Raw genomic sequence first — 12,453 nt, 5'->3', positions numbered from 1 at the left:
GCTTTTCCAGCACCACTCTAATCTATACTCTGGTTTCCAGCATTTGCAGTCCTCACTATTGCCTAGTTAACTTTTACCAGCCATTTCACTTCACCAACCTGTCGTTAACCTTTTGAGGTTCGACACTGTATTCTTCATGGTCCACACACTTGAAAGTTTTGTACCCTCCACAAATTTTGCTGTGTACATTGAGGCCATTAATATCGATCAGGAAGAACAGACATCCTATCACCGATCCCTGGGGAACTCCAATATATACCTTCCTTCAATTTATAAAATAATTGCTTCACCATTAATTACACTTTACTTCCAGCCTCTCAGCCAATTTTCCATCCATTCACTGGACTTTTCATGCTTCTACCAGGTAATTACTTTACTCATGTGAAAATGTTCGTCTGGTACCTCAGAGTTTTGAAAATTACTGCCAGAGATCCGAATGTCTTCTGCCTTACCTGCTTCAACAGCCTTGGCCACATGTCATCTGGGCTTGTGGATTTATACACTATGGGGCTGCTAAAACCAGTACTTCATCACTCTCTCTATGTTAAATTCTTTTATTATTTACACAGTCCTCAACCCTGATGTCTATACCTGTATCCTCCTTTTTCATTGTGAAGACTGATGCAAAGTATTCAGTGAGTACTGTTCACATCCAGATTACCTCTATGACATCCAGTGGGCCCAACTCTTTAACTTTGTGTATTTCTCCCTTTATCCTATCCACCAGTGCTTTTTCATGCACTCTCTTACCTTTCCTAACTTCCATAATTACCCCCTTGAACTTTTTATACTCCTCCTGGAATTCTCCATTATTGACCCCTCAATATCTGCCATAGCTTTGCTATCTTTCTTAATCCTAATCTTGACATTTAAGGAACTCTGGTCTTGGATCCACTCTTTGACTTTGAGGGAATATATTTGTCCTGGTACTCTCACGATATCCCCCTTGAATGCCTCCTAATTCTCTATAAGACAGTTTTATCTGCACGTGACTGCTCCTAGTTCACTTGCATATTAATCCTTAATAATTAATGTTAATAAAATTTACCTTTCCTCAGTTTAGATTATTTTTACTTTTGGCCCATCCTTATCCCTTTCTAAAAGTAAACTAAATCTAGCTAGGCAATGATGACAGTCTCTAAAATGCTCCCCAACTGATATGCCTTCATTCTGCCCCAGCTCATTTCAAATTTAATATCCAGAGCTGACCCCTCCCTTCTTGGGCTATATACTGGCTAAAAACGTTCTCTTGGATGCAATTTAAGAATTTTTCCCTCCTTATTCTGCACACTATAACTACCCCAGTTAATATCAGGCTCATTAAATTTTTATGCCATTCCTTCCTTATTATTCTTAAACTTCTCTGAAATTTGCTTACATATTTGATTCTCTATCTCTCCTTGACTATTTAGAGTCTTACGGTGACACCCAACGGAGTTTGTCCCTTTTATGTATTTCTTTTTATTTCTACTCACATGCTTTCATTTAATCATCAAATAAAAGCCTCCTTACTGTTATAATTGATTCCTTGATTGCAAACCCTCGCCTATTCTATCATCTGGTCTATCTTATCTGAATGTTTTACAACCAGGAATGTTGAACTACCAATCCTACCCATCTTTCGGCCAAGTCTCAAACATAGCTATGATATCACACTCCCCAGTGTCTATCTGTACCCTTAGTTAATCTACTTTATTCCTCAAACACCTTGCATTAAAATGTACTCCATTTAGAATTGAGATGAGCAAGGCCCTATCTAACCAATATTTCCTTTGCATCCTCACTCACTTGAGTTTTAATTCCATCTGAATCACTTGCTCCTCTGAACTACTTACAAGAATCCAAGGTCCCTGACAATTGAGTTAAATCTAAGCCAACAGCATTTGCAAACCTCCCCACAAGGATGTTTGATCCCGTTTCTTCTCATACGTAAGCTGCTCAATGTGTACAGTTCCCACCTCTCTAGGAACAGTCCCATTGCCTCAGAAATTTAAATCCCTCTCTCCTGCAACCTCTCCTCATCCAGACATTCATCTTTCTATCCTTCTTCTGTTATACTCAATTCTGCATGGTACCAGGAGTAATCTTGCTTTTTGATTTATGACCCCTAACTTCCTATCATTAGTTTTCAGGTCCTCATTTCTCTTTCTTCTGATCTCACTGTTCCCAACATGGACCATGACCTCTGGTGTTTCACCTGTCCTCTTCAGAACACCCTATAACCATTCCATTCCATGACACCCTGGACCCTGGCAACAAGTAGGCAATGAACCATCCTGGAATCCCATCTATAGCCACATAAGTGCCTGCCTACTCTCCTCACTGATAAATCTCCTACCACTGTTGTCCTTCCACATGTTTTCCTCCCTGACTCTGATCAGCTGGACCACCTACAATACCTAGTTCTGGTTTTTGGCTGGCCTCCGCAGAAAAACCTTCACTCTTAGCAATTCCTAAGGCCAAGAGATAGTTTGTAAATGAAATGCAATCAGGGATTCCCTCACTACCTGCCTTCTGCCTGATGGGCATCCATCCCTCTCTGCCGGTAGGTTTTTAAGCTGCAAGGAGAGGATATCCTGAAACCTGTTATCCATGAATCTCTCAGCCACGTGAATGCACTACAGTGGTCTCCAACAGGTGGCACCGCCTGTTCATTGGTCATCCAAGAGTGACCAGCATTTCCCACGTAGTGCAGAATGTGCAAATCACTAGCTGGAGCTTCCCCTTAACAAAACAGAATACACACCATTCGGCTGCTCATAGAATTGTAGAATCATAGAATCCCTACAGTATGGAAACAGGCCATTTGCACCAACAAGTTCACACTGACCCTCCGCAGAGGATCCCACCCAAACCCATTCCCTATTACTCTACATTTACCCCTGACTAATGCACCCAACCTACACATCCCTGAACACTGTGAGCAATTTAACATGGATAATTCACCTAACCTGCACATCTTTGGCTTATGGTGAGAAACTGGAGCACCCAAAGGAAACCCATGCAGACACGGGGAGAATGTGCAACCTCCACACAGATAGCCACCTAAGGCTGGAATTGAAGCTGGGTCCCCGGTGCTGTGAGGCAGCAGTGCTAATCACTGAGCCTCTACGTTATGTTAGTCCTACTTAAGTACAGACTAAAACATTTTTTTTTTAAGATTACTTACAGTGTGGAAACAGGCCCTTCGGCCCAACAAGTCCACACCGACCCGCCGAAGCGCAACCCACCCATACCCCTACCCCTACATATACCCCTTACCTAACACTATGGGCAATTTAGCATGGCCAATTCACCTGACCCGCACATCTTTGGACTGTGGGAGGAAACCGGAGCACCCGGAGGAAACCCACGCAGACACGGGGAGAACGTGCAAACTCCACACAGTCAGTCGCCTGAGGTGGGAATTGAACCCAGGTCCCTGGCGCTGTGAGGCAGCAGTGCTAACCACTGTGCCACTGTGCCGCCTCTTCTTCTTGTTCAGGTCTCGAGTTCTTCCAAGTCTGCTGCCAGTTTGTCTGCTTCTCTGTGAGAAACCTCACCCTTTCCTGCGTCTCTCACTGACACTGACTAGTTGTCACAGGGTCCTCACCTTGCCCACTGCTCTTCAACACAAGAGAACATCTGAGCATGGAGATTATGCTGGAAGTGTATAAAATGCTGGTTAGGCAACAACTGGACAACCATGTGCAGCTCTAGTCAGCACAATACAGGAAAGATGTGATTGCACTATAGAGGATGCTGAGAAGATTTACCAGGATATTGCCTGGGCTGCAGGATCTAAATGTGAGGCAAGATTGGATTGGCTCCAATGGTTTTCTTTGGAGCAGTGAAGGTTTGGAGGGGTAATAAAAACAGGAAGTGCTGGAGAAGCTTAGCAGGACGTGTATCATTTGCAGAGATACATCGTTAATGTTGAATCTGACTGATTTACTTTGCTCTGTAATCCATTGAGTCTTCTTTGTGCTCTTTCCTACAGTCCTGGCAGCAAACATCAAGTTCTAGGCACTGCCAGAACTGTTGGCAGAAACTCCAAAGGGGTACTTCATTTCAGTGAGGGGGCCACAGAGTCTGAGGAAGTCTGACTCGCTATTAACTTAGCTCACCTGTGGTGCAGGAGGGCTGCCATTCAGGCTTCACCAAATCAGCACCTGAGGGGCTGTAATAAATGCTACATTAAAGACTTGTGAGCACATGGAATAAGAGGGAGAGTTGCAACACAGGCAAGAATTTTATGGGGGATGTCGCCAAAACACTTTGCCCTATGTAGTTGCTATCCTTCTTATAATTGAGCACACAAGTCTGTTATGTAGCACTTGATCAAATGTCTTTTGGTAGTCCTTATCCTCACATCAGCAGAATTATCCTCATCAATACACGCTGTTACCGCATCAAAAAGACTCAACCAACTTAGTTAACCATGCTTTCCCTTGAAAAGTTGTATGTTGGTTTTTCTTAATGAATGGCATTTGCCAAAATGACTGTTAATTTTGCCCAAGTTATCACTTTGAAAAAATTCCCCAATGAGGTTAAAATGAGTAACCTATAGCTGGGCTCATTTTTACATCCTGTTGTGAACATGTATGCCTTCAAGACATTAACAGGAAAAGACAGGGTGGATAAAGATAAACTATTTCCACTGCTTGGAGATTCAAGAACTAGGGAGCACAGTCTGAGAATTAGGGTCAGATGGTTCAGGAGAGATGTTAGGAAACACTTCTGCACACAAAAAGTGGCCGATTTTGAAACACTCTTCCACGAATAACAATTAATGCTGCACCTCCTGCACCATGTGAATTTTAATTCTGAGAGAGATTAATTTTGTCAATCAAAAGGTATTAAAGGATGTTGGTCAAAGGCAGAGAGATGGAGTTTGGCCAAAATCTAACTGAAATGCAGAACATGCTTGATAGGCTGAATGGCCTACTCCTGGACCTCCTTCCCCATCGGCCCAGTCTTCCAGCATCATCCAAGTCTCCAGAAGACTAGAAAATTATGGCCAGTGGCTCTGCAATTTTTACTATCACTTTTCTCAGTAGCTTTGGATCTCTCTCATCCAGTTCTGGTGTTTTATCAAATTTAAGTACAGATAGCTTATGAAATACCTCTTCATTCTAAATTTTAAATGTTTCAAGTGTTTGAGCTACCTGCCAGTACACTGCAACCTGGGCAGCATTTTACTTAGTGAAGACAAATGCAAAATATTCATTTAATCCTCAACAGTGCCCCTGTCTCCATGAATGAGAAACAATCTCGCTGAAACATACAGAATTCTTAAGGGGCTTGACAAGGTAAATGCTGAGAGGATATTTCCCCTCATGGGATAGTCTAGGACTAGTGGGTATAGTCTCAGAATAGAGTCTCAGCATGTTTAACCAATTTAAGACTGAGATGCGGAGGAGTTCCTTCTCTTCGAGGGTTGAAGGTCTTTGGAATTCCTGATGAAGGGCTCTGGCCCGAAACGTCGAATTTCCTGTTCCTTGGATGCTGCCTAACCTGCTGTGCTTTAAGCAGCAACACATTTTCAGCTCTGATCTCCAGCATCTGCAGACCTCACTTTTTACTCTTTGGAATTCCTTGCCAAAGAGAACTGTGGGAGCAGAGCTCTTGTGTATATTTAAGGTGGAATTGGAAAGAATGTTAATCAGCTAGGGAAATCAAAAGGAATCTTGACATTTATTGCAAAAGGACTGGATTCTTAAAGTGAAAAAGCATTGTTACAATTTTAAAAGGCATCAGTGAGATTACACCTGGAGCACTGTGTCCAGTTTTGGTCTCCCGACTTGAGGAAGAATATGGTGACAATGGAGGCAGTTCCAGGAGATTCACCAGATTTATTCCAGAGACGAAAGGCCCTTCATAGAAGAAGCAGTTGAATAGTTTGGGCTTGGATTAACTGGAGTTCAGAATAATGAAGGGAGTTTCATGGAGTGTATGAAATGCTGAAGGGGATTGATAAGATGGACATTGAGTTGATGCTGCCTCTTGTGGGTTGGTCTAGAATAAGTAGTCATAGACATTGAGTGAGAGGAGGGAGGCTCAAAACTGAGAGGAGGAGAAACCACTTCTCTCAGAGGGTTGTGAATCTGTGGAACTCACTGCCACAGAGTGCAGTGGAGGGAGAATCAATCAACAGATTCAAGAAAGAAATAGATATGTTTCTGATGAAAAGCAGGATAAAGGGCTATGGGGAGCAGGCAGGAAAGTGGAATTGAAACCAGAATAAGATCAGCCATAATCATGTTAAATGGTATAGCGGGCTCGAAGGACTGCTTATTGCCTAATCCCACTTCTAATTCTTCTGTTCCCATCAAGGGTTACGGAAAAAGGACAGGAAAATGGACATGAGAAATGGTGGATCAACCATGATCCTACTGAATGGCAGAACAAGATCAAGGCGCTGAATGGTCTACTCTTTGTTCATTTTTTCTTATGGACTTAGTATCGTCCAGGGAACTCCAGACTTCCTGGTTCATTTCCTTACATGTGAAAGCTTCATGACTATATTTGAACTCTCTCTTTCTCAAGGGCAATACTTTCTTCAGTTACAAACTTGACTGATAATTTTTCATCCAATTTATGAGTCATCGATTTTGTAAAATTCTTTCACTGGATATGGGTGTCATTGGCTATGCCATGATTTATTGCCATTAAGATGATGAGCTGGCTGCTTGAACCACTGCAGTCTATTTGGTGTAGGTATCTAGTCAATGACGTTTGGGATGGCTTGTTGGAATTTTGATTAAGCCAAAGAAGGAACACTGACATACTTGCTAAACAGGATGGAGACTGAAATCAGAGGAACTTGCAGGCAGTATTGTTCCCATGTAGCTGCTGCCTTTCTCTTCCGAATCATAATGGTTATCAGTTTGCAAGGTGCTGTCCAAGGCACTTTGGTGAATTTCTTGTACATGGTAGACACTGTGGTTACTAAGCATCAGTGGCAGAGGGAGAGAATATTTATAGATTTGGATTAATCAAGCAGACTGTTTTGTCCATAATGATGTCAAGCTTCTTGAGCGTTGTTGGACCCGCACTCATTTAGCAAGTGGACTGCATTCCATTGCACTTCTGGTGCATACCTTGCTCATGAAGGACAGGCTTTGGGATGTCAGGAGGTGGGTTACACACTGCAGGATTCCAAACCTCTGATGTACTTTGTCCTTTTTAATTTACACGTGGGATGTTGGCATCGCTAGCTGGCCAGGAGTTCATTTATTGCCCGTCCTTAATTGCCCTCGAGAAGGTGGTGGTGAGATGCAGTCCACATGCTGTAGCTCGACCCACAATGCCCTTAGCAAGGGAATTCCAGGATTCTGACCCAGCAATACTGAAATAATTGTGATATATTTTCAAGTCAGGATGGTAAGTGGCTTGATGAGGAACTTGAAGGTGGTGAGATGCCCATGTGTCTGCTACTCTTGTCCTTCTAGATGGAAGTGATCATGTGTTTGGAAGGTGCTGTGTGAGGAAATTTGGTGAATTTTTGCAGTGCACACTGCTGCTACTGCTTGTAGGTGGGTGAGGGAATGGATGCTTATGGATGTACTATTAATGAAATGGACTGCAATGTCCTGGATGTTGTCAAGCTTTTTGAATGTTGTTGAAGCTGTACTTATTCAGGAGAGTCATACTCCTAAGTTGTGTCTTGTAGGTGAGTTACTCATTGCAGTATTTCTAGCCTCTAACCTGCTCTTGTCGCTACATGACGTGTCCAGTTGAGTTCGTGGTCAATGGTAACCTCCCAGGTGTTGATAGTGAGGCATTCAGTGGTGGTAATGTCATTGAATGTCAAGCAATGATGGTTAGATTGTTTCTTAATGGTGATGGTCATTGCCTGGCATTTGTGTGGTACAAATGTTATTTGCCTTTTGTTAGCCCAAACTTGTATATTATTCAGGTATTTCCACATTTGGATGCGGACTGCTTCAGTATCTGAGGAGTCATGAATGGTGATTATTAACAAACATCCCTCCTTCTGACATGATGGAGGTTGTATTATTTATGAAGCAGCTCTAGATGGTGAATCGTAGAATACCATTTTACCCTGTTGAAATTGGCTTTCCCCGATTAGTTATTTTTAAATTATTTTGTAGGATGTGGATATTTATTATCCATCCTTGACTGCCCTTAGAATGGTGTTATAAATCACACAACACCAGGTTATGGTCCACAGGTTTAATTGGAAGCAGTAGCTTTCGGAGCGCTGCTCCTTCATCACAGCAACCTGATGAAGGAGCAGCGCTCTGAAAGCTAGTGCTTCCAATTCAACCTAGTGCTTCCAGTTGGACTATAACCTGGTGTTGTGTGATTTGTAACTTTGTACACCCCAGTCCAACACCAGCATCTCCAAATCATGACTTAGGATGATGGGTTATGAACCCTCTTCTTAAACTCTGCAGCCCATTGGGAGGTAGGTACACTCACAGTACTGTTTGGAAGGCAGCTTTAGGCTTCTGACCTGGTAATAGTAAAGAACAGCAATACATTTACAAAGCAGGATGGTGTGTGGATTGGAGGGGAACTTGCAGCTTGTGGCATTCCCATATATCGACTGCCTTGGTCTTTCTAGGCGTCAGCAGTCTCATGTTTGGAAGGTGCTGTTGAAGGGGCGTTGGTTGATGCAGGACATTGTTAGATGGTAAACACTGCTGCCACTGTGTATCAGTGATGTGAGGGATGAATGTTGAAGTTTAGGGATGAGGTGACAACCAAGTGGGCTGCTTTAATCAGTTGCTCTTTCTCTGGGTATTCTTCCTTGCCATTCTCCATAACCAAATTCACAAATAAATCTTACAATGCAACGATCATTGTCCTTGAGATTTTCCTGATTGCGACTTGACCCACTTGATCCTCCTCATTCTCATGAAAGAGTTCGAGCAATGTCTGCTTTCTCATTGGACAGGAGTGGTATTACTGCAGAAAATTTACCTGAACACAAGCTAGGAATTCTCTGCCCTTTACACAATGAGGACATGATGCCCAAGTTGTAGTGTCACTAGATTACAAATCCCACTAGCTGATGTTCTGGGGACATGGATTCAAGTTCCACTAGGGCACTGATGGAATTTGAACTCAATTATTAAATCTGGCAAATAAAGTTACTTTTAATAAATTTTGACCATGACACTTATCATCAATTATTGTAAAAGCCCATTCTTTTTGTTTTTTTTAAATTTAGTCTACATGTGACTTGAAATCTACAGCAATGATTCTCAACTCCTCTCTCTAATAGTCCAGGCAAACCATGCAGTTCAAGGGCAGTTGGAATAGGCAACAAATGCTTAGAGACCTTGATTAATACAGTCACTGGACTGAGGAGCGGCAGATGGAGTTTAATTTGAAAAAAACACGGGGAATTGCATTCTCGTAAAACAAACAAGGGCAGGACTTATGCAGTTAATGGTAGGACCCTGGGCAGTGTTGTAGAACAGAGACACCTAGGGGTCCAGGTACATAATTCTTTGAAATTTGCATCACATGTAGACAGGGTGGTTAAGAAAGCGTTTACATGCTTGCCTTCATTTGGGTATAGGAGTTGTGATGTCACGTTGAAATTATGCAGAACATTGGTGAGGTCACTTCCGGAGTACTGAGTCTAGTTCTGGTCACCCTGCCACAGGAAGGATATTATTAAATTGGAGCGGGTTCAGAAAAGATTTACCAAAATGTTGCCGGACATGGAAGGTTCGAGTTATAAAGAGAGGCTGGATAGACTAGGACATTTTTCACTGGAACATAGGAAGTTGAGGAGTGATCTTAGAGAGGTTTACAAAAACATGAGGGGCATAGATAAGATGAATAGCAAGGGTCTTTTCCCTAGGGTGGGGAGTTCAAAACTAGAGGGCATATTTTTTAAGATGAGAGAAAAAAATTTACAAAGGATATGAGAGACAATGTTTTAATACAGAGTGTGGTTTGCATGTAGAATGAACTGTCAAAAGGAATGGTGGCTTCAGGTACAGTTACAACATTTAAAAGACACTTGGATAATACATGAATAGGAAAGATTTGGAGGGAAATGGGCCAAACATAGGCCGGTTGGGACTAGTTTGGTTTTGGAACATGGTCGCCATGGATTAGTTGGACTGAAGGATCTGTTTCCATGCTGTATGACTCTATGCCTCTATAATATCCAAATCTCTTATAAGTTAGAATAAATTATCAGTATCCCAGTCTAATTTTGAACAATTAAAGACCCTATTATATCTACTGTATAATTTTTCCACTTCTCTGTAACTTCCTTGCAAATTTATTTCCCTACATCTTCCCCATTACCTGGTGGTCTATAGACGACACTGAGCAATGTAACTGCACCTTTCTTATTTCTTAGTTTCAGCCAAATAGATAAATTATTTCTTCAAGAATGTTCTTTCTCTGTAGCACCATTAGTTCTCTGAAATCATACTGCCACCCTTCCCTTCTAATACATCCTTAGTACCTTGCATCCACGAATACTTAAAAGCCAGTCCTGCTTCTCTTTGAGCAAGGCATCTGTTAACATCAAAACTAATGACCCCATTCTGACCCTGACCTTCTCACCACCTTATCAAGTTGCAGGTTCAACCTGATATTTCTTAAATTAATGCAGAAAACCATGGAAACTCAATTTTCACTGATTTAAGTTGTATTTCTTCATGCAATGTCTTGCACTTTTTTGGCCACTTTCCCATCTAACCGTGACAAAAATAACTAACACAACCATTTGAAACACCCAGCCAAAATGTCATAATTAATACTGCAGAATAATATACAGAAGAAAGTAAGTATCTATTCAGAGAAAAACAGTTGATTTGAACCTTACCTGAACTGTGGCTCATCATAATGGTTTCCTTTATCCAAACAGGTAATTAGATCTGCATAGAATAAAAATCTATGTCAATGCACATTATAATTCCAGCCTGTACTACAGCTACAACGACCTTTGAAAGTGAAATATCAAATCAGAATATCTTTTTACAAATCCATAATGCATAACACATAACGGAGGGCAGTTAATTAAGTCAACTGTGTATTTTATTACATGGGGATTCTACTGTTAATGATTCCACCCACTTCTCTGTGAATATAAAGTTAATGAGTTCAATAATTTAAAAATTTTAATTCAACCTCATTTATATTTCAGAGACTGCCTACACTATTTAAAAACTGTAAAACAACTGGAATAACTAAACAATGTGACAGTTAAATAATAAGACATCACATTTGACTAGATTACTGGTACATAAATTGCCAACTTTCAGCATTTACATTACGTATTATCACAGTTGCACCAATATTAGTCATTCCTATGAGTGGACCTCAGGTCCCTAAGATTTGGAGTATATTGTTTGTTATGGACCATACCAAAGTTCCTCAAAATATTTTGAGGAAGGTAGTCCCTAGTCACTAACTTTTTCTTACTTTAAAAGCAAATGTGAAGTGCTGCGTTTCAGATACAACGTGACTGGTCACACTACTCGATGGTAAGCAAAACACAATTTATTCAAACATTATAGTTAAAATACAACAAAAGAAAAAAGAACTTAAAATAACTTAACTCTACTGGAAAACATAACTGAATAATTGATATAGCAACTATTACTAAGTAACTATCCAAAAAAGTAACATTCAATCAACAGCCCTTGGCAAAAAGGCAAATTCAGAAATCAGATTTTCTCACATGCAATGTTCACATTGGAAGAGAAACCCCAACTTCTAGTTGTGACCAAGAGGGGGGAAAAAATAGCTTTTACTTCTTCAAAATTCCAGCAACTTCTGCCGAATCTAAAATCTAAAGAAAAGCTAGAAATCCTGGCATGTAAGAGCAGCCCACACTCATCCAGTATGCTTCTTTGTTCCAACTTTCAAAAATACCTAAGGCCTTATGAGCTGTTTATGTTACCACAGGCTTCACGCCGCCTTTTGTTAAATCGCTCTCTTAAAATAAACCAGGACAAAGTACGCCTCTTAAAGTCACAGCATTGCCACACTTCCATTGTGTAACAATTTGTCAAATGACAGTATAACCTGGGATTTGTTACTATTAAATATTTTTGTGAACTTTGCCCCTGCAATCTCATACGTGTTACCACTGTTCTGTATTCTTAAGCCCAAAGTGAAACACTGAAATGGTATATATATATTGGTCTAACCAGTCCATGCCAAACATTATCCCAAACTGAACCAGTCCCACTTGCCAGTTCCCAGCCCAAATCCCTCCAAACATTTCCTATTCATGTATCCATGCAAATGTTTTTTAAACATTGTAACTGTACCTGCATTCACCAGTTACTGAGGAAGTTCATTCCACATGCAAACCACCCTCTATGTAAAAATAAAATTGCCCATTATGTCTTTTTAAAATTTCTCTCCTCTGAATTTAAAAAAGTGCCCCTGTAGTCTTGAAATTCCCCATCTTAGGGAATAGACAAGTACCATCAACTCTATCTATATCTCTCACTTTATAAACTT

At 41.0% G+C, this 12,453-nt stretch overlaps 1 protein-coding gene across 1 annotated transcript in view; it reads right to left on the bottom strand.

Annotated features, from left to right (window-relative positions):
* The window catches only part of dcbld1 (discoidin, CUB and LCCL domain containing 1), a 147,671-nt gene that overhangs the window by 38,911 nt on the left and 96,307 nt on the right, over positions 1 to 12,453 (bottom strand). Inside the window, exon 5 of the mRNA XM_060854824.1 lies at positions 10,805 to 10,856. Within this exon, the coding sequence (XP_060710807.1) occupies positions 10,805 to 10,856 (52 nt within the window). The remainder of the gene's footprint in view (positions 1 to 10,804; positions 10,857 to 12,453) is intronic.

This window comes from Hemiscyllium ocellatum, chromosome 3 (genome assembly GCF_020745735.1).
Source record: "Hemiscyllium ocellatum isolate sHemOce1 chromosome 3, sHemOce1.pat.X.cur, whole genome shotgun sequence".
In the NCBI taxonomy this organism is placed as follows: Eukaryota; Metazoa; Chordata; class Chondrichthyes; order Orectolobiformes; family Hemiscylliidae; genus Hemiscyllium; species Hemiscyllium ocellatum.
Note: the sequence above shows the minus strand (reverse complement) of the source record. Positions and strands in the feature narration are given on the sequence as shown.